The sequence below is a fragment of the Euprymna scolopes genome, chromosome 33 (assembly GCF_053919585.1).
Source record: "Euprymna scolopes isolate OS-2025 chromosome 33, ASM5391958v1, whole genome shotgun sequence".
NCBI classification, from domain to species: domain Eukaryota; kingdom Metazoa; phylum Mollusca; class Cephalopoda; order Sepiida; family Sepiolidae; genus Euprymna; species Euprymna scolopes.
The window spans coordinates 27,000,702-27,025,682 of NC_136514.1; the positions used below are offsets into that span (position 1 = coordinate 27,000,702).

At 34.4% G+C, this 24,981-nt stretch overlaps 1 protein-coding gene across 6 annotated transcripts in view; it reads right to left on the bottom strand.

The window, feature by feature from the left end:
* Positions 1 to 24,981, bottom strand: part of LOC145258169 (double-stranded RNA-specific editase 1-like) — a 134,624-nt gene that overhangs the window by 8,287 nt on the left and 101,356 nt on the right. For all 6 annotated transcript variants that reach the window (XM_080115981.1, XM_080115979.1, XM_080115980.1 and 3 more), the window contains one exon: positions 6,206 to 6,874. In XM_080115981.1, the coding sequence (XP_079972107.1) occupies positions 6,206 to 6,874 (669 nt within the window). The remainder of the gene's footprint in view (positions 1 to 6,205; positions 6,875 to 24,981) is intronic.

A 24,981-nucleotide genomic window follows, 5' to 3' on the forward strand; every position in this document is an offset into this window, starting at 1 on the left:
AGAATATATCGAGATAGACAGACACGAGAGAATATATCGAGATAGACAGACACGAGAGAATATATCGAGATAGACAGACACGAGAGAATATATCGAGATAGACAGACACGAGAGAATATATCGAGATAGACAGACACGAGAGAATATATCGAGATAGACAGACACGAGAGAATATATCGAGATAGACAGACACGAGAGAATATATCGAGATAGACAGACACGAGAGAATATATCGAGATAGACAGACACGAGAGAATATATCGAGATAGACAGACACGAGAGAATATATCGAGATAGACAGACACGAGAGAATATATCGAGATAGACAGACACGAGAGAATATATCGAGATAGACAGACACGAGAGAATATATCGAGATAGACAGACACGAGAGAATATATCGAGATAGACAGACACGAGAGAATATATCGAGATAGACAGACACGAGAGAATATATCGAGATAGACAGACACGAGAGAATATATCGAGATAGACAGACACGAGAGAATATATCGAGATAGACAGACACGAGAGAATATATCGAGATAGACAGACACGAGAGAATATATCGAGATAGACAGACACGAGAGAATATATCGAGATAGACAGACACGAGAGAATATATCGAGATAGACAGACACGAGAGAATATATCGAGATAGACAGACACGAGAGAATATATCGAGATAGACAGACACGAGAGAATATATCGAGATAGACAGACACGAGAGAATATATCGAGATAGACAGACACGAGAGAATATATCGAGATAGACAGACACGAGAGAATATATCGAGATAGACAGACACGAGAGAATATATCGAGATAGACAGACACGAGAGAATATATCGAGATAGACAGACACGAGAGAATATATCGAGATAGACAGACACGAGAGAATATATCGAGATAGACAGACACGAGAGAATATATCGAGATAGACAGACACGAGAGAATATATCGAGATAGACAGACACGAGAGAATATATCGAGATAGACAGACACGAGAGAATATATCGAGATAGACAGACACGAGAGAATATATCGAGATAGACAGACACGAGAGAATATATCGAGATAGACAGACACGAGAGAATATATCGAGATAGACAGACACGAGAGAATATATCGAGATAGACAGACACGAGAGAATATATCGAGATAGACAGACACGAGAGAATATATCGAGATAGACAGACACGAGAGAATATATCGAGATAGACAGACACGAGAGAATATATCGAGATAGACAGACACGAGAGAATATATCGAGATAGACAGACACGAGAGAATATATCGAGATAGACAGACACGAGAGAATATATCGAGATAGACAGACACGAGAGAATATATCGAGATAGACAGACACGAGAGAATATATCGAGATAGACAGACACGAGAGAATATATCGAGATAGACAGACACGAGAGAATATATCGAGATAGACAGACACGAGAGAATATATCGAGATAGACAGACACGAGAGAATATATCGAGATAGACAGACACGAGAGAATATATCGAGATAGACAGACACGAGAGAATATATCGAGATAGACAGACACGAGAGAATATATCGAGATAGACAGACACGAGAGAATATATCGAGATAGACAGACACGAGAGAATATATCGAGATAGACAGACACGAGAGAATATATCGAGATAGACAGACACGAGAGAATATATCGAGATAGACAGACACGAGAGAATATATCGAGATAGACAGACACGAGAGAATATATCGAGATAGACAGACACGAGAGAATATATCGAGATAGACAGACACGAGAGAATATATCGAGATAGACAGACACGAGAGAATATATCGAGATAGACAGACACGAGAGAATATATCGAGATAGACAGACACGAGAGAATATATCGAGATAGACAGACACGAGAGAATATATCGAGATAGACAGACACGAGAGAATATATCGAGATAGACAGACACGAGAGAATATATCGAGATAGACAGACACGAGAGAATATATCGAGATAGACAGACACGAGAGAATATATCGAGATAGACAGACACGAGAGAATATATCGAGATAGACAGACACGAGAGAATATATCGAGATAGACAGACACGAGAGAATATATCGAGATAGACAGACACGAGAGAATATATCGAGATAGACAGACACGAGAGAATATATCGAGATAGACAGACACGAGAGAATATATCGAGATAGACAGACACGAGAGAATATATCGAGATAGACAGACACGAGAGAATATATCGAGATAGACAGACACGAGAGAATATATCGAGATAGACAGACACGAGAGAATATATCGAGATAGACAGACACGAGAGAATATATCGAGATAGACAGACACGAGAGAATATATCGAGATAGACAGACACGAGAGAATATATCGAGATAGACAGACACGAGAGAATATATCGAGATAGACAGACACGAGAGAATATATCGAGATAGACAGACACGAGAGAATATATCGAGATAGACAGACACGAGAGAATATATCGAGATAGACAGACACGAGAGAATATATCGAGATAGACAGACACGAGAGAATATATCGAGATAGACAGACACGAGAGAATATATCGAGATAGACAGACACGAGAGAATATATCGAGATAGACAGACACGAGAGAATATATCGAGATAGACAGACACGAGAGAATATATCGAGATAGACAGACACGAGAGAATATATCGAGATAGACAGACACGAGAGAATATATCGAGATAGACAGACACGAGAGAATATATCGAGATAGACAGACACGAGAGAATATATCGAGATAGACAGACACGAGAGAATATATCGAGATAGACAGACACGAGAGAATATATCGAGATAGACAGACACGAGAGAATATATCGAGATAGACAGACACGAGAGAATATATCGAGATAGACAGACACGAGAGAATATATCGAGATAGACAGACACGAGAGAATATATCGAGATAGACAGACACGAGAGAATATATCGAGATAGACAGACACGAGAGAATATATCGAGATAGACAGACACGAGAGAATATATCGAGATAGACAGACACGAGAGAATATATCGAGATAGACAGACACGAGAGAATATATCGAGATAGACAGACACGAGAGAATATATCGAGATAGACAGACACGAGAGAATATATCGAGATAGACAGACACGAGAGAATATATCGAGATAGACAGACACGAGAGAATATATCGAGATAGACAGACACGAGAGAATATATCGAGATAGACAGACACGAGAGAATATATCGAGATAGACAGACACGAGAGAATATATCGAGATAGACAGACACGAGAGAATATATCGAGATAGACAGACACGAGAGAATATATCGAGATAGACAGACACGAGAGAATATATCGAGATAGACAGACACGAGAGAATATATCGAGATAGACAGACACGAGAGAATATATCGAGATAGACAGACACGAGAGAATATATCGAGATAGACAGACACGAGAGAATATATCGAGATAGACAGACACGAGAGAATATATCGAGATAGACAGACACGAGAGAATATATCGAGATAGACAGACACGAGAGAATATATCGAGATAGACAGACACGAGAGAATATATCGAGATAGACAGACACGAGAGAATATATCGAGATAGACAGACACGAGAGAATATATCGAGATAGACAGACACGAGAGAATATATCGAGATAGACAGACACGAGAGAATATATCGAGATAGACAGACACGAGAGAATATATCGAGATAGACAGACACGAGAGAATATATCGAGATAGACAGACACGAGAGAATATATCGAGATAGACAGACACGAGAGAATATATCGAGATAGACAGACACGAGAGAATATATCGAGATAGACAGACACGAGAGAATATATCGAGATAGACAGACACGAGAGAATATATCGAGATAGACAGACACGAGAGAATATATCGAGATAGACAGACACGAGAGAATATATCGAGATAGACAGACACGAGAGAATATATCGAGATAGACAGACACGAGAGAATATATCGAGATAGACAGACACGAGAGAATATATCGAGATAGACAGACACGAGAGAATATATCGAGATAGACAGACACGAGAGAATATATCGAGATAGACAGACACGAGAGAATATATCGAGATAGACAGACACGAGAGAATATATCGAGATAGACAGACACGAGAGAATATATCGAGATAGACAGACACGAGAGAATATATCGAGATAGACAGACACGAGAGAATATATCGAGATAGACAGACACGAGAGAATATATCGAGATAGACAGACACGAGAGAATATATCGAGATAGACAGACACGAGAGAATATATCGAGATAGACAGACACGAGAGAATATATCGAGATAGACAGACACGAGAGAATATATCGAGATAGACAGACACGAGAGAATATATCGAGATAGACAGACACGAGAGAATATATCGAGATAGACAGACACGAGAGAATATATCGAGATAGACAGACACGAGAGAATATATCGAGATAGACAGACACGAGAGAATATATCGAGATAGACAGACACGAGAGAATATATCGAGATAGACAGACACGAGAGAATATATCGAGATAGACAGACACGAGAGAATATATCGAGATAGACAGACACGAGAGAATATATCGAGATAGACAGACACGAGAGAATATATCGAGATAGACAGACACGAGAGAATATATCGAGATAGACAGACACGAGAGAATATATCGAGATAGACAGACACGAGAGAATATATCGAGATAGACAGACACGAGAGAATATATCGAGATAGACAGACACGAGAGAATATATCGAGATAGACAGACACGAGAGAATATATCGAGATAGACAGACACGAGAGAATATATCGAGATAGACAGACACGAGAGAATATATCGAGATAGACAGACACGAGAGAATATATCGAGATAGACAGACACGAGAGAATATATCGAGATAGACAGACACGAGAGAATATATCGAGATAGACAGACACGAGAGAATATATCGAGATAGACAGACACGAGAGAATATATCGAGATAGACAGACACGAGAGAATATATCGAGATAGACAGACACGAGAGAATATATCGAGATAGACAGACACGAGAGAATATATCGAGATAGACAGACACGAGAGAATATATCGAGATAGACAGACACGAGAGAATATATCGAGATAGACAGACACGAGAGAATATATCGAGATAGACAGACACGAGAGAATATATCGAGATAGACAGACACGAGAGAATATATCGAGATAGAAAGACACGAGAGAATATATCGAGATAGAAAGACACGAGAGAATATATCGAGATAGAAAGACACGAGAGAATATATCGAGATAGAAAGACACGAGAGAATATATCGAGATAGAAAGACACGAGAGAATATATCGAGATAGAAAGACACGAGAGAATATATCGAGATAGAAAGACACGAGAGAATATATCGAGATAGAAAGACACGAGAGAATATATCGAGATAGAAAGACACGAGAGAATATATCGAGATAGAAAGACACGAGAGAATATATCGAGATAGAAAGACACGAGAGAATATATCGAGATAGAAAGACACGAGAGAATATATCGAGATAGAAAGACACGAGAGAATATATCGAGATAGAAAGACACGAGAGAATATATCGAGATAGAAAGACACGAGAGAATATATCGAGATAGAAAGACACGAGAGAATATATCGAGATAGAAAGACACGAGAGAATATATCGAGATAGAAAGACACGAGAGAATATATCGAGATAGAAAGACACGAGAGAATATATCGAGATAGAAAGACACGAGAGAATATATCGAGATAGAAAGACACGAGAGAATATATCGAGATAGAAAGACACGAGAGAATATATCGAGATAGAAAGACACGAGAGAATATATCGAGATAGAAAGACACGAGAGAATATATCGAGATAGAAAGACACGAGAGAATATATCGAGATAGAAAGACACGAGAGAATATATCGAGATAGAAAGACACGAGAGAATATATCGAGATAGAAAGACACGAGAGAATATATCGAGATAGAAAGACACGAGAGAATATATCGAGATAGAAAGACACGAGAGAATATATCGAGATAGAAAGACACGAGAGAATATATCGAGATAGAAAGACACGAGAGAATATATCGAGATAGAAAGAGACAGAGGATTTTCCAAACAATAGTTTGTTTTTTTTTTATTTTACACTTACCTTGTATTCCTAGGACGTTCCACCTTGCAATTTTATCGCTGCAAGACATAGTCAGTAAACGCTCTCCTTCCAAGACACCATCCCATGTCTGAATGAAGCCTGATGATCGCACCGGAATCGTGCCTTCTCCTGACTCGATCTTTGTTCGCAATTGGCCACGAGCCTTGCGATTTGGGTGCCGATCACCTGTCTCAACATCCTGCCCATGGGGTGAGAAGATTCGAGCATCACCACAGGGAGCCGTGCTGATGTAAAGATGAAAATGGATATTTGTTTTCAATTTGTAGCCTCCGCCATCACGTAATTCAAAAATGGACTGTCCCTTTACTTCAGCGCTATCAGTCAAGTGCAACTCGAGCTGGTCGTAGATGAAGCGTAGGAAACAACGCCGAGCTATGATCTCGGCGTGGCAATCATTGACGGCAAAGCCCCGGTCGTTCATGTATTCTCCGTTGATGCATTTTGTCCCAGTTCCAATGCCAATTACTTGAGCCCCTTGGCCATCTGGACCAGTGGTCATTACAATGCCTGCAAGGACTTTTCTTCTGGAGTATTGGCTTGTATAGTTGTCAGTTAATTCAGAAAATTTTTCATGGACAACCTTGGCAATAATGTCTGCTAAAACTTTTGAAGTTTCTTCTCCGCCATCTTTTGGAACTGGTTGAAGGCCTATAAACCAACAAATATAGAATAGTTAAAATACATGTTTATTTGATTTTTCGTCAAGAAAAAATAAATAAATAAAAGCACATTAAAAAAAAAAAAATTGCCAACTAATTAAAACATTTACAATAGTTGTACAATTAAAGCGTTTACAACAATCTTGACATTAAAAACTTTAGATTTTTCCCAAAGTTTTGGCCTTTGTGTTCTCCAGTCTTCTTTATGTGCCTTTTGTCATATTTAATAACTTTGGAGAAGTTCAACTCAACTCATAAGAGATTTAGTATAAGTTAAGAGTTTAGTTGAAATTTCGCAGGTTACAAGTTATAACAAATGGCACGTAAAGAAGATGGCCCTAAAGTAAAAACAAAAACATTGTGAAAACAGCAGCAATGAAGACAAAGGAAAATAAAGCAAAACATGTAGAGAAATATAAAATATCTATGCCGCAAATCAAAAAGACAACAGAGTAAAGTGTTTATAAATCAGGAAGCGAGACAAAACTATCAAGACTAAAATGTCCCTCACTTGGATTGCCTCAGCAGATCAGAGCAACTGTAGTCATTTCAAAGAGAAAAAAAAAAATTAAGTAAAATTAACACTTTATTTAACATTTTTCTATGCAAGTGTGTCTCTGGTCTGCTGAGGTAGTCACTCTAGTTTTGAAAAGGTTAACAGATTAAATTTTTTAAAAGAATTATGAATGTCTAACAACTTCAGGATAGGAATCACTAATAATGATGGCCATTAAGTTAGACCAAATCCAAAGAATTCTTGATATTTTTTATTTTATATTTTTTGACAAAAATCAAATGCCCTCAAGTTCTTATGTCAAAACAATATTAGGTAATTCGTTTAAATTGTTTTCCTCATCACTAAAAATGGAAAATGCATAATAAAAAGTCTGAGATAAGCTGGGGTAAAACAAATATTTCATGGAATGAAAAACAAACAAATGAGCAGTAAACCAGTAGTGTTTACACAGAATTGCCATCATGAAAAAGTGTGCAATCTTTAGTCACTATCATGTAAAATATCAAAGTTCAAGCACTTGATGTTTGTATGCAAAAAATAAGTTATAGAGTTGTCTTTTGTGAAAGAAAAAAATCAAAGAAATCATTTGAATTCATAGAAATAAAAATGATTACCATTTGTTAATATTTGAATGCTATGATTTGAGCTTTTTTTTTTTTTTTCATGTTTAAAAATGGAGTATATATTGACTTCCTTCATCTCCCATAAAATAATACAATTACAGTATTCGAATATGAGGGATAGAAAATCTTTAAGAAAAAGAAAAAAAACGAGCAAAAGATTGAAGAAAAAACAAAAAACAAATTCAAAATATACTCTTTCACAATAAACATGCTTGAGAGTAAAAACCATGCTCAACACCTGTTTTATAAGGCAAATGCTTTCAAGAAAGCAATAGCATTTTTACTGTTGTCATATTGAATGACTTCAGACAAAAAGCTCACTGGATTGGTTGTAATGGATCTTTCAGTATTCAGCCAGTTAAAGCTGTGATGCCAAACCAAATCCTGCTTTTAACATCTGATATCATGTTTTTCAAAGGCCAAAGAAGATCCAAAAACACAAAGTTTTAATACATGAGGTGTAGTGGTGAAAGCTCTATCTTGTAGATCACATTTCATTATGTTTTAGCAGTGGAAAATTCCCAAATGTTAGATTTTAAAACAATTTCAATCCCTAGAAATTCTTTGAGAAGCAGCTTTTACTATTAATGTTGTGCTCTCCCATTCTTTGCATCTCTGAATCATGTGGTCATACAATTTCCAATTTCTTCATGCAGTTCTTGGCATCAAACGCTGCAAGATCTTATCTGATTGTTACATATAATGCAATGCTAGTGACGAGAACCAATCACACTTGTTTGGACAAGATTTTATTTGCTTTAGTATGCACAAATTTGAATCTTCTTAACACAAGTTTTTATCTCCAAAGCTGGCTGACACTATTTAATAGCATATCAACACTTTCTCTGGTGGGAGGGGATTCAAATGGAAGCACAATAAGTATGGATTCATTTCAGATGACTATCACAAATGATTTGTTATATGGGGGGGGGGGTACACTATTCCACACAGATTAGCACAGAAAAGTTAACTACTTACAAATTGCATAGTTCACATCATTACAACACGTGCATCTCTGTTTCTCTCTTTAAGAGAGAAACAGAGATAGGAGCAGAAAAAAGGAAATGAAAAGAGAAGGGGAGAGAAACAACAGCAGACAAAAATTCAAAACTATATACATAGACAGACACAGAACAACATTAAAAACAAGTTAAAAATTAAAAAAAATATAGATTAGGCATGACTTTCCAGTAATTTTGGGACTAACAAGGACCTTAAATACTGATGACTGACCATGTGGGAGAGGGTCTCAATTGATGGAGAGAGGCAAATTTATACAGGAAATTCAAATAAGCAAAGATTTAATAGTCAGCAATTTAGGTTTTGATTTTTGTAACCCCCCCCCCATTCTCATATTTCATTCTATATGTATATATTAAGATGTCAGTTTTTATTCACCATAGCTATAAGCTAAATTCAATTAGCTTCTTCTGAGATTTTTTTTAATGCTTATCAATTACATTTCCTATATTGATTCCATCTTTATTTTTTTTTTTAATTTGCTATAAATATTAAGACTTTATTAAGTTTATATAAGCCTCCATCCAAAGAGAAAAAACAGGAAATAGTTTATGATATATATTTATATATTTCAAAGGAATCACTATTACAAATTGATATCCTTTTAGGGGGGTTTTCAGAGTCAGCCACTATAGTCTACAATCTTTTCCAGTCATCTTTTTATTATAATAATTGTTGATTCAATTCACAGTCATAGATGGTTCTTTAGACATCCTCCATTGACTGCATGCAAATTAAATTGAAAGATTATGAACTATGATGACTTCTAAAAACGACCAAGGTGCATGGTGGCTAAAACCCTGAGAACAGAAACGCAAAACAAAAACTAAGAATAACTTGAATGCACCCCCGAATCAAGACAGAAAGCAACGGGGGAAATTACCATCTTTACTCATCTTCAAGATTACCATGGCTCTATAATTTGGAGAGCTGTGGTTGCCAACGCTGTTAAAATAGCAGGGCAGCTGATGATATATCTCGTATATAACAAAATGACTGCAGAAATTCCTCTCTGAACCAAAGTTTTGCTGGTTTGCAACAACAGCTGCCACATACAAATTCAATACATCTGCCTAATAGCCACTATCTTGTGTAGCTTTCGACCACCATTTTACACAAATTCAGTCGTGATATTAAAATGCTACATTGCATCTGACGGGCAACACTATCACAATCACATCTACAGAGGAGAGAGTATTTTTCTCTCTAAATATTTAGTCCTACCACCGCTATCAGTTGTCACCGGGACCGATTCTACATGTTTCACAGAAACTGTGATTACACCTATCATAATTGGCTCATAGATATATAGACATAACAATCTTTCCAATATCCAATCCATAAATAATACAGTCTCCCTCTACAAATTCCGTTCATTCTGATTGGCTGCGCTCTGATGATTGTTTTATTCTGGAATCCGGTTATTCTCTTTATAAACGAACACTAACATTAAAATATGGCGTCACTAGGGTACATATTTTTAGGCTTGGATCCAAGTCCATTAAATGCATAGCTAAGATACAATACAACAGGGAGAAAAATCATTAAACGAACTTAAAGTAATCCATTAAGTTGCTTTCTATTATAAAGTTTAAAATATATAGTATATTAAAATAGTATATCCACTATAAGATTCTCATTCATCTTTCCCAAAACAGACAAAAATAAAAACGCTGACTTCTTCGTAGATGATGCCTTAAAAAAAATTTTTTTAAATAAATTTGATTTCTTTTACCCTAAAACACACTGCGTGTACATTAGTGACATTTTAAAACTACGCATTTCATACATATTTGTATATTGAAGCGTTTACCTCTCAAATATATCCGACTTTTATATAGAGTTTTTTCCTAAACACATTAACAAAAACAACGGCGACGTCTTTGGTGACATTGACTATGCCTTCATCCAAACATCAACAAACCATAAAATACACTGCGTACACACTGGTGATGTTTCAAAACTATGCATTATATTTAGCTTGAAACTTTTCTATTAAGATTTTTCCTAAAAACAAACAAAAACATCTTTGTTGATGCAGACCTTTCTGTGAAAACATCAACAAAAAAGGGTTCTTATATGATTAAACACACTAAGTGTACATTGGTGACCTTCCTATTTACTTGACTCCCCACGAGGGCAGAGTTACTAATAAAATCGGTTTTTAATGTGGGGAAAATCAAGCTCCCAAAAAGAGGCACTCTGGATAGGAAAAAAAAAAATAAAAACTGTCTTAGTCATAAAGGATTTCTTTCCACTGACCGAGAACAGAAAAGGTGAAGTGTAGCATCACAACAGATACTATTCTGTAATCCTGACCCACTTTAATATTTTAAAATGACGCATATATGTATATATATATATATATATATATACATATATTTTGAAGAGTTTAGCTCCCAAATATTTGCGACATTTATATTAAGATTTTTCCTTTAAAAAAGTCATTACTAAATTGAAGAGGTTAGCTTCGAAATATTTGCATTTTCTTTTTATGTAAAAAAAAAAAAAAAAAAACTACAGAAGTTTATTGAACAAAATAAAACTTTTTTGCCAACAATTATATTCATGTCACATATTTCTTTTAATAAAATTGAGTAATAACCCCCCCCCCCCCAAGAACAAATCCATGGTACATTTCTTTTGTCTGCAAACGTCAGTGCCCATTATTATACTGGGCTAGCAATGGCCCCCACTAACCGTAGTTTTTTTGTTTTTTTTCACCAGTACATGAGTTCTGTTCATATATAAATAAAATGCTGACAAAACTTTCTTTAAAGATCTCAAATAGTTTTCTCTTAAAATTGCACCATTATAATTTGTAAATATACCATGAACATTGTTACATGGAAGTTATTTTCATATATCACACTTAAATTTAAAGTAAGCAGACGAAGAGAATCAGGCCACAGATGATCAGGTTTTCATCAATTTAAAATTAATACTCTATTTAGTGAATCGCTAGGAGGGATTCTATTTATTTTTATTTACTTTATTTTTAATTAGCTGGTTACTTGAACAAGCAAACAAATAAAAATGAAACATATTCAAGATAAGGCAATCCAATAACAATGAATTAAAGCAAAAAACTGCTTTTTTTTTTTTTTTTTTTTAAATTGAAAACACAAAACTCAGAAATCAAAATATAAAAAGCAAATTCATTTCAATATTTAAACCAACACACAGAAACTGAAAAACATGGGCTTCAGTTTAGACTTGCATCCCCCAAGTGACAAAACTGGAACCCAAACAAAAAATGACATTCTTTCAGTTTCAAAGATTAAAAAAAAAATGATAAAAAATGAAAAATTAAAAAAATAAAAAAAACTTAGGATGATCTTATCTATTGTGCATGAAGATATCCTTCACAAGATCACAAAAGATGAAATCAAATGTCAGTGTGTAGTGGGGTCTGTAAAATATTGAAATGGTTCAACAAGGAGAGATAAATATATGAAAAGTGGCTCAGCAACAACTCTTCATTTTGATGTTTTGTTCAACACCAACGACAAGGTTTTTCTTTCATGGGTTTTAGATTTCATTCATTTTGTTTCTTTCGTTCTAACAAGATTTTTGAGCTTTCGGTCAATTTTGTGTAAAAAATGTTGAAAATAGTTTTCCGTGAAGGGGCCAAGGAATTCTGAACGACATTAAAAAGTTTCAAGAATTTCTTTTCGAATATGAATGAACAGAATTTAAAAAAAAAAAAAAAAAAAAAAAAACATTAATGATTCAAAATTACTCTACTCTTTCAAGGAAAAAGAATTTGACATTTTTTTCACATACATTACGGAAATGCTAAACATTTTGTAAGAACATAAGAAAAAAATGAATAAACAACTCAGAAAGAAAACCTCATTCTTGATCTTTAACAAAACATGTTTATATATTATTTATATATATATATATATATATATATATATATATATATATATATATATATATATATAATGCGTGCATACATACACACAGATAAATCTAAGGTTTTTGCTGGGAAACTGATTTAGAATTACTTGAAGTTCTTGGGTCCGTCAACTGAAAAAAAAACACAGAGTGTTTATTAAGCCAGTTACCAATGTATACAGGAAGGGAAACAGGGACATAGGAAGGGAGAAGAGTTTACAAGATGGACGAAGAGGAGTGTTTATTTATTTTCTTTAAGGCACTGACAGGTATCTTGAATCCATTTTGAATTTTTTTTGTAAACTTCTGGTAATAATTTGGATTGGTTGGATAGAGCTAATTCGAAAGATGAATATGAGGGAAAGTGTTTTAAAATATAAAAAGACAAAAATAATCCGGGAAAATTTCAAGTTTAATGACTGGTGCAACAAAAATTGGTCAACTCCTGGTCACTGTTTTTCTTTACCATTTACAAAAAAAACAAATGTGTAGAAGAAATTACTTTTATTATTTTGGTAATTGATAATTATTTTAATTTATAAACCTCCAATAGAGGTAACTGAAATTAAACTGGTGTACAAAACCGCTTAAACATTTTCTTTATATACATATTACCATCAATTATAATACTAACAGTAATAGCACATTCAGGAGAATGACTATACCTTGTGGATTCATATACAGAAATAACTTTTTTAACAGCCTTTTATCATAATCTCTAAATAAAAACTCTACATACTTATGTGTGTATCTCTACATATTTATGTGTAAAAATAAAACAAAAATTAATTATTCATCAAAATCGGATTTCCAAAATCATGTGAATTAGGAAACGGTATATCTGCTTTTTTTCATGACTGTAAAAGACAAGAGGGGAATAAAGCACGAAAAAAAAAATCAAATCCTGGCAAGATTTTAGCTTTGTTACTTAAAACACATATGAAAGTTATTTATAATGGAACAGTTAAATAGGAAGAAGAAAAAAAGTGATTTGAAGATCCATCACATATCATTTACATAGAGGTGAAAAACACTCACACATTGGAAGTGATTGTACAATTTTACTAATGTAGAGATTATGACAAGAAAATACAAATCTATTTTGTTCTTCTAAGTGATGGTTTTATAGCTCTAAGCTAAAAGCAGAGTTGCCAAGCCTCAAAGAACGAATATTGCCAAAGAGAAAACTGATAAGTAAAAGTACGATAGACTCTTTTTGATGCAAGAATCTTAAGTATTTATTACACAGGCAACGTTTCAACAGGAAAATATCTAGACATTTGGTATGTCATTATAACAAGTTTAATAAAGTGGATGTATTTCTGTAATTTTGTTTTTGTAAAAATTTGTAAGAGTATGGGGGAATGAGGTTTTGGAAGGAGGAAAATGAGGATAGATTTGCATATATATATATATATATATATATATATATATATATATATATATATACTAGCATGAGTGCCCAGCATTGCCCGGGTATTTGGAGGTGTGTGTTGCAAAGAAAAAAATTTTTTTTTAAGTGGTAGTAGGAAAGCAGGCTTGAGCCCGCACCACGAAGGAGGAAAAAAATGGGGGGAGAAAAACGTGACGTCTTTGCTGTTACAACCACCTACAAACTGGAATTGATGTAGGTTTAAATTAAGGCTAGACAATCGAAAAGAGGTGATGACTTTCGAAAATATCGGTGAAAAAAGCGATCTCTCTCTATAGAAAAGTGCCCAGTTGAGGGTGAAGAAATTAAAGTTTTTAGCCAATCTTTCGGTATTTGTCGTCTGAAGGGTCAAGCTTCAAAACGATACTGATCTTGTGAAAATCAGTCGCCTCTGTCAAGAGTTTTGGGCAGACATGCAAACATACATACATACATTTATATATTTGCAGCTCAAATTTTCAACCCAAACTGATTAAAACGCTTGCCCTATCTCTGAATACCCTTTATATAAAATTTCAAATGTTTAGACCAGAAATTGTCTGAGTAATTTGGTAGAGACTACAGAGGTCAAATTTTTAATTTGACCCCTATTATGACCTCTTAACATTTGTTTTGGGTTCAAATCAAGTTAAGTTAGATCCATGTCCAAGGAACCTATATCTAAAATTTTAAGTGTTTAGACCCAAATTGTCGGAAGAGTTTGGTAGAGTTCTCAAAGGTCAAATCATTGAACTTTAACCAAATACCGAAAAATTGGCTAAAAGCCAAGTACGTCCAAGGATGGAATACTATTGCCATATCTGGGCAGGAGCTTCTAAAAAACAGCCTATCCTGCTTTGACAGAGTACAAAATAGACTTCGTGGCTTAGTGGGAGATGCTTTTTCTCTACCCTGCAACCTCTCTCCCACAGAAGAGACGTTGCAAGCCTATCCTTGTTTTATCGTTATTTCCATGGCAGGTGCTCGTCTGAACTCCAATCTCTGGTCCCCCCTCGCCAATCTTTCACGAAAAACACTCGTCTAGCTGGAAAAATTTCCCCCACTCTATATCTGTACCAAAATCAAAACGCTGATTCCATGAACAAAGCTTCTTTCTTAGAACTGTACGCCTGTGGAACTGTTCCGTCTGCCTGCTTCCCTCCGGACTACCACTTGGATGTCTTCAAGTCCAATGTTAACAAATTCCTAATGAACCGCCCCCTTAATTAAACACTTCATCAAATCTCCACACTAACGTAATGTACTTGCAATAACCCTTATCCCTGAGTGGCTTCCGGGCCTTGATAAGTGGTGATCACTGTGTATAAAAAAAAAATTTAAAAAAAAAAAAAAAAACACTTTACAGCCAAATTTCTGGCAGAAAACCGATCACATAGATTTTCCCAAATCTCACTACTCTGTATCAAATTTCGAGTCTGTAGACAGAGTTATTGCATAGGGAAATGTACACACACAGACAGGTACAGATACACAGACACATTCATTTTCATAGATAAATAGATAGATATCCAAAGATTCTGAAACTGCAATACTCATATGGAGATAGGGGGCTTGGATAAATACATATTTTAATAAGGGACTACATGGGGGAGAGGTCTGTTCATACCTTAATATATATGAAAAGAAAGTTTTATTTTATTTATAAACTAGCGAGGGGTACCCGGCGTTGCCCGGGTGTTTTTCGGGGTATGTGAAAAAAAAACCCTGAAAATGTGAAAAAAAAAAACAGGTGCCCGTGAAAAAAGAACGAAGCCTTCACGACGCGCAGTTGGAAAATAGTAAAGTGTTAAAAAAAACAAAAAAACAGGTGCGCGTTTTTGATTGATGTGACGGCGATGGGTATTCAGCAGTTAGCATTTTGTGCGGGATAGTTTTGAATGAGGTGAATAAATCAGTTTGTTTGTTTTTAAAAACCTGTTTATTAGGAGAAGCGAAATGAAAGCTACAGTCTGATATGATGCAGTCGACATTGAACAAACGCTACTTAACTCTCTTGAGACAACTGGCTTTCGGCCTGTGATTAGAGTCGATTTTCGCTTTTTTTTATACTGAAAACCGAATGTAACGCGTGCCGATGCTGGAAATGTCGAATAATTAACGTTTGAAAGTCAATAAAATTAAATAGGCAGGCGAGCTCCGTGGGTAACTCTGAGATATTACAATTTATAGATGATATAAAAAGTTTTAAGTTGTGAACCGAGCAAGCGCTTCTCTGAAAGAAGCCTTTTGTGGACATCGAGGAAAAGCGTACATACATACATACATTTTCGCTTTTATATACATAGATTACAGAAATTAAGAAAATAGCAATATTAACATCATTTCAGAGCATGGAGCGCAAAAGTTCTCATGAATTTTAAAGAAACGGTGACTATCTTGTGAGGAGGGGGGGGGGGTAAATTTACCAACATTTATTACAATGTCATTGTACTTTTTATGCAATCAGTGTTTAGTACATCGTTTGGTTCCATGCCAGAAATCTATCTTCTATCTATATATATAAAAGCGAAAATGTATGTATGTATGCATGTATGTTTGTGTCTGCTAAAAACTTTTGACCGACGGAACAAAAATTCACAAACTTGGTATCATATTAAAGCCCCACCCCTCGGACGACAAATATCGAAAAATTAGCCCAAAAGGACCATCAGAAGTGCGTCAACTGATCGATTTTCGGGGGGGGGGGTGCAAAAAGTGACATTTTAATGTTAAATATTACATATTTTTAAATCGATTTATAACTGCCCCAAAAAATACGGGCGCCAACTCTACATAAAGTATACACGGGGCCGTTTATTTTGGGTCAACTTGTATTTAAAACCCGCTGAGTCAGGTCACGTGATCTCGATGTCAGCAAGCTCTAATGGCAGTCTGAATTTAAAATTTAAAAATGTTATCGGTAAAAAAAAATTAAAGTTAAACTATGAACTTCTACGCTATGACAACGTTACCAAAGTTATTAGCACATTCAAAATAGTTAGATACGATAAACGAAAAATAACAAGCCAAAAATGTGAAGTAAAAAAAAAAAAAAAAAAAAAAAAATGCTTACAAAAAATATTAACGATCGAAGTTTTTACAAAAAAAAAAAAACAAAAAGAAAAACACCCAGACGCCATTTTCTTTTTTAGTAACAGTCTTTAGAGTAAGGAAGACGAAGTGAGAGAGAGAGAGAGACATACACAAACGCAAACAGAGAGAGAGAGAGAGACGGATAGAGAGATGTCTAGACAGGAAACGAAATACGTAATTTAATAAAAAATAAAATACTGCTACGTCATCTCGTACCGCTCCCGCGATGACCTCATTTAGTGGCTATCTGTCGATCAAACCTGTTTCACTCGCTTTATAAGCCTTATTTTAACGCTATAATCAATTCCTCTTACTCTTGGCCTAAACAGTTAAGTGGTTAGAGTTAGTTTCACCTCCGCATTCCGGGTTTTCTATATAGGCATTGCTGGTCAAAAAGATTTGATATAAATAATTATAAAAATGCATTTTCTAACACCTCTGGGATGAAACCACATCTTTAGACACGCGGGCAACGTTTTTTTTTTTTTTTTTTTTTTTACTTCGCTTATTTAGTTCCCCCCTCCCCCCCCGTTTCCCCCCCCCCGATTTTTTTAACATCGTTTCAGGGCTATAACTTATCCCCCCCCCATACACACACCTATAAACACCCGGGCAACGCCGGGTACCCCCCCCCCCCCCGCTAGTTGATTATAAAAGGTAAAATTAACTAAAGATAAATTAAATACTAGGTTAGTCATTTAATGCCATCTTGCAGCTAAACTTCTATATAATAAAGCAAAGTAGATTTTTCTCGTCTATATGAAAGCATAATAGAATAACTAAAACCTTTAAATCTGTTCTGCCATCATCCATGCTTCTAGAAAATATGTATTCATTTTATATTCTTCAATGTTTATTACATTTTCTTTGCGTTACTGGACTCTCAAATAAACATTCAAAAGATGGTATCTTTTTTTTAATTACTTACTACTACTATGTGTCTATTCTCACTGCCAACAGTTACACCAGGTCCTTTTTAAAAAATCACCTAAATTATTTAATTTTGTCCTTATGTCTATATAATAGCTTTTAAATCTAAATAATGATCGCTCACTTTCATGGATTAAGGGAATATCATTCAGTCATTTCACGGATTAAGGGAATATCATTCAGTCATTTCACGGATTAAGGGAATATCATTCAGTCATTTCACGGATTAAGGGAATATCATTCAGTCATTTCACGGATTAAGGGAATATCATTCAGTCATTTCACGGATTAAGGGAATATCATTCAATCATTTCACGGATTAAGGGAATATCATTCAGTCATTTCACGGATTAAGGGAATATCATTCAGTCATTTCACGGATTAAGGGAATATCATTCAGTCATTTCACGGATTAAGGGAATATCATTCAGTCATTTCACGGATTAAGGGAATATCATTCAGTCATTTCACGGATTAAGGGAATATCATTCAGTCATTTTGAATCCCTGTTGCTTATATTCTGTGAATTACACTTTAACAGATGGATGCGAGCATTTGCTTTCATATGCAGACATTTTTTACATTCGCAAAATAACATTTTTTTAATATTTTTCAACATAATCTTGAAACCCAATAGTGTGGAGCTCTGTAAACGCTAAAGCTATGCAAACATTCAGTTTATATTTGCTCCACAAACTCATATTTAGCTAGATAATTGTTAATTGTTCAATAATCTTTTGGTCAACTAATTTCCTCAACAAAACAATCATGCAACACTTTTGTCTCTTTAGAAATATTAAAAGCAAGTTATGATACTAAACCTTACGTATAGAATCCTCATTATGATTTTGATTCAAGAAAATGTTTAAATTTAAAGGCTTAATAAGCTGCTTTAAACAAAAATTCAAATTCAAAACAAAATTTAAAAAAAATCTTGCTTTAACTTGTGTTTAATGATTATCAATCAAAATTTAATGCAAATCTGAAATTCTTGAATTTTTAAATTAAGTTTGTATACATATTATCCACCATAAAAAAGTTTAAAACACTATGAATAAACAAATTTAAGGGATACTTATTGATATCTAATACAAAAATTTCACAAAAATCAAAAGTATTTGAATTTGCACAAATGGGCTTTCATACATTTTTAATAAAACTAAATATAGATAAAATTACCAACCCTAATGTTTTGCAGCATGATTGGTTAATTAGTTTAAGTGTACATTCTATACATAGAAATATACCATACATATGCCCAACTTTATAAATAGATGTGTGTGCACTTCCACATTTACTCTGCAGGTGACGAAGCATACAAAGTGCTTACTCACACACGAATAAACCGGTTTTCATGAGTGAACTAGTCAACACTAGTATTCTTAAGACTATTACTGGATGCAAGTAGAACATGTATTTAGCTTCATTATTAGCAAGTTCAAGAAAAGTTAATTTCTACAAATTTGATGCAGAAGACAAAACAGTCTCATGTATCAATCAAAAGTTGAAAAATAAAAAATAGTGAAAAGTGATATCCCCCTACTGCTAAGCAAACGGGAAGACAGGAAGAGAATTGGAATTGCATTAAATGTAGAATATAATACTTGGGAAGTCAAAGAAAGATTTGTTGAATTAGATACATATTCTGGAATTAAATATCAAGAATATATATGTGGTGGTCAAACAAAACTACATCATTCAGTTAAAAACTTGAAAGCTATTATAAAAATGCAAATTGAAGATATTAGTTAAAAAAAGGGGGGGTAGAAATTTGTAAGAGATTAAAGATGCAAAACTATCTTTTGCCAAAGAGGTTATGTTTGGTTGTGTTTGCTAATCTCTTACTGTGTACAGCCTAACATTCACATCACTTGACCAAGCATGAGCAAAATTTGTCAAAAGATTGGTTGCAGTCTAATTTAGAACTTAGTTAATATTGGAATATCTAGGTCATAATCAAGGAAAGACCAAAGTCAAACTCAGCGATAACTTTGGTTCTATAAATCAGAGATTCACTACTTGACCCATAATGTAGTCAATGATGTCCTATATAACATGTGTCCTTGAAAAGGTAAAATTTTGATATAAATTTAAACTTTTAAAATTTTTATTTTTTTAATTTAATGCAAGAATCTAATGCTTATTGATAATAGAAAACACCACAAAAAATTTCAGCCTCATCAGATAGTATTGATATTTCCATGGCATACAATATAGACTACAGACCAAATAAAACTTAAGCCCCTCTTTATGTAGTCAGGCAGAGATGTGCAGTCTCATGACTGATTTATGTTCTTGTTGACTGATGCAGTTGCAATGGATCATGGAAAACAGTTGACACTATCTTCACTAATAATTCAATAAAATAATATTTGGAAGAAAAAAGGTAATTATGTTGCAAATGAATGAATGGCTGCTGTTCTTGGAGTTCTAAAGACAGTTTACTTTATAATGGTGGAAAATTTAACAATACGGAGTATAGAATGCTAGCTAAAAGATTTTAACACTGGTGACTATTTACTGATCAAAGAGTATATGCAAGAGAAACGTACGGAAAATGACTAAAATGGAACTAGGCCTTGTCTTTGCTTTGGAGGGGGGAGGCAATAATTGGATTAAATATGTGCTCAGTAATCACGTTAATTTATTTTCTGTTATGGATGATGAACCTCCAGCCTTAGAAGAGGAAAAAAAAATCAGTGATCTGGTAACACTTTAATACTCTTGCTTACGCAAAAACAGAATAAAAATATCACAATAACATTTCACAATAATGTCAGAACATGAGCGCTTCCCACCCACCCCGAGTTGTAGGAGATGACAGCAATGGATGGGAGAGTTTTAATCATGCATGGAAATCAGTCAGAATTGTATGGTGATAATAAACTAAAATTAAAGAACAAAAAAGGATGATGGAAGTACTCGTGAACATGAAGACATCAATGATCAATGAAAAGATAAGCTAATGGTGTACCAGAGTTATGTCAAAATTAGGCTATCCAGAAACAGAATGAGTAAGAGTTAGAACCAAGAAATTCTACAAGTCAATGAAAGAATGAATTAGGGCTTATTAAAAGTAGTGAGTAACAGGAGAAAGATCTACAGAAAGAAACAAATATTACATGAATGAAAAAGGATAAAGAAACGATATGAAATAGTGAAAAATAGGACAACCAAAAATAATGAAGAGGCAATTGAACATAGCAAAATGGGGAATGGGTCAATATCTGTACATTTTTATTTATCAACTGGAAATCATTGGAAATTTAAAATCATAAGGGCAAAAACGCCGAAAAGAGAAATTAAGAATGCTTTTGATGTCTACGAAAATGGTAGAAGACAGTGACTAAAGCACTCAACGTACCAAATGTTAACAAAAATTGTTTGCAGGAGAAAAGAATTAAAAAAAAAGCAAATTAGTTATTAGAAGTTTTGGAGGGGAAGAAAATGTTCAAGATTCTTAATTGCTAGTCAACACTTTGACAAGTTATAGCAATAAGTATCGGATGAAAATGCAAATCAATTTATATTAAAGCTGCGTTTTTACAGGATGGACTACTTGACGGACATAGTTACTATTTCATCTCCAGAAATCAAAGCTGTCATATAGAAGTTACATAAAACATCGACTTATCTTGATGCACTGACAGATTCAGTTTCAAGCAATTCTAGTTGGACAAATGCTTCTTCATGTTGTATAACAACAAAAAAAATAAAATAAAATATTTGTGCCATGTGTGGATGATTTCCTATTGTTTTTGGAACTTACGTTTAAAACAGAATCAGTAAGATTCCTTGGCCTTTTGACTAGAAGCAAAGTGTAGTATCTGTTCTGATACTACGCAAACCATCTAAGAAAACTTAAATTTTTCTTCCCACCTAGAGTACCCTTTTTTGGGGAGCTAGATTTTCCTCACTTTAAGAGAACTGATCTTGTGTCTAATTCTGTTCTCATGGAAAGACAAAATGAGCAAATCATTGATCAATTGCCAGTGTACCAGTTTTAACAGTTATATATCATGCAATTCAGAAAACGCACAGAAAATTTGACTTTCTGCAAACAGAAAAAAGCATCTTCATTGAACAAGAATGAAATAGAAAAGTCAAAAGCAACAGCTGATTAACTAACAGAAGAATAAAAGATTTTAATAAATTAACTGGCTTGAAATTGGGAGGGGGTGGAGGCATCATGGGATACAGGGATTTTTTTTTGTTGTTTTACTTCTCACCCACCACGGGTTATGGCAGTGACATTGATTGATTATCTGTGGGTAGACACCAAGAAAAGATACACATGTTTGATATTTTGTATAATAGTCCACTGGGACCATGTGGACAGTTAAAGACAAAAAAAGAGAAGATGAGCCATAATTGAGTGATTACCACAACAAAAGTCATTAAAATAATACCATAACTGAAATGCAAGGAAAAAGTGGAAAGAGATACTCCCCATTGAATGTGGTTTAATCAACCAGTGATATCTTATTTCGTTATTGGTGAAAAAATTCCAGAAAAATAACGGAGTTTTTTTTTTTGTTCTCATTCTTCAGTTTATGACGGTGACAGAGGAGTTCTAGACTTGAACTTTGCAGTTTATAATTTGACGATGGCACATGTCATATGTATACTATTACAAGATGATTGATAACACCATTAATAAAGTCAACTTAGAAGAGGAAGGAGAAAAGTTTAACCAAATTCCAGAGTTCTAATTAGAACCCGCTAGGGCATTAAGTGGAAAAATCTTCCAGTGAGTACTTTCCAGCTCACTCTAATTGTCGCTTAAACTTGACATGTAAAGAATTTTGTGACCACCATTTGCAGAGCACTCAAGTTGGTCTTACTATCTGAGGATTGCCACCACAAATCCATCCCTGCCATAACTAAGACTGGCCCACACCAAAACAGAAAAGCTAGTTCGATGTATCAAAAAAAGGAGGAGTAAAGCAAACTCAACTATTTTCTTTTCTAATTTTTGATGTCTACTGCCATGTTTCACGGAGTAATTGTCCGGATGAGATTGCTGCTACATCAAGTTTTGGATCTTAAACATCAAATACGGTTAAACACAAAATGTGCAACAGTTTGGGACACTTATGATGCAGCTGAAACCATTCATCTTTAGAAGTTTCATAACGCAGATATATAGTAATAGCTTTACAACAAATAAGATACAAATCAACGCAGATAATAGATCAATACATGTGTGGCACAATGATGAATCTTTTTAAGGGAGTTCTTGGGGGGGGGGGGGGCACATAACATCAAGTCGGTGCTTTTGTTTGTTTTTTTTTTCTCAATTCAAAATGTTAGTGCACATCAGTAGGCCATGTTTATGCACTCAAAGTTGATAGGTGAAAAGGCCAGACTAATATGGCTAACATGGCTTTGCTAGAGGGGTCAAAATTCAGAAAAATCAATTTAAATTTAATAAAATATATATTTATGTTTTCATCATTCCTTCTCTCCCTCTTTCTATTTTTCGTCATGAAGAAAAAAGATAATGTTGAGACTGGGATATTGAAGGCAACGGGTCATTAGCTTAATTTAAAAATGCTTTTTTTGTTGTTGTTAAAATAATTCTATTTTTATGTAAAAGAATAACTCTTCTGAGAGAAGACCCAACAAGCAAACATAACAGGTATCATATCAACCCCTTGATTTAAAAGGGGATGTGCCTATTGTTTTATCCCGTTTAACCACACTGAGAGCTGATTACCATGCCTAGGATGAAACAGCCTTCCCAGAAACGTTTTCACAACATGGACACACCAAGTTATTCTCCCCAGTAAATGATAGTAACATGTGCATGTGTATATATTATAAAAAAAAAAAATTAAATCGAATTGCCAAGTATAATCATTTGGAAAAATACAATTCAAAAAATGATGACTCACCACATTTAAGATTAACGATGTATTAAGAAAGATGTGTAGATTCTAGCTACTTACTATAGTAAAGATCAACAAAATATAAATTCCACCTGTTGGGGATGGGGCGTTCTGGTTGATCTCCCCTTCCCCCAGCTCACAATTTGCTAGATTTCAGTAGCAGTTAATTCTGCACATAAAGTAAACCTTTCAGCTTAATATAAGTTGTTTTCAGCACAAGTTAGATGCCTTTTTATTTATCCGTTGATCCCATTGTCAATCTAAAGCCAGATTTATTCAACAGAAGCAGTTGGAAGATGACAGTGGCTAAGTGGTTAATGACAGACTGACAACATGAGAGTGCAAGTATGAATCCAGTTCGTTCCACAGAAAAGCTTTCACTTAGGGGATGTTGGCAACCTCCACATGGTCCCTACCATAAGTATCCAATGTCTTTCTACAAAGAATTCTAACTAGAAAGATATCAAGAAAATGAATGTCAACAATAATCTGAATTTCTATACTGAAGCAAGCACATGTCTGAATAGACTATAGTTTGGGTGATAAATAAGTTGCTTTTTTTTTTTTTAAATATCACAACTAGAAATTTAACTTTTCCCTGCCGACTAATACAATGTACCCATGAGAGTCAACACATTTTATGTTACACATGTAAATTATGTTTCACCCAAACTATAGTCTATTCAGACATGTGCTTGCTTCAGTATA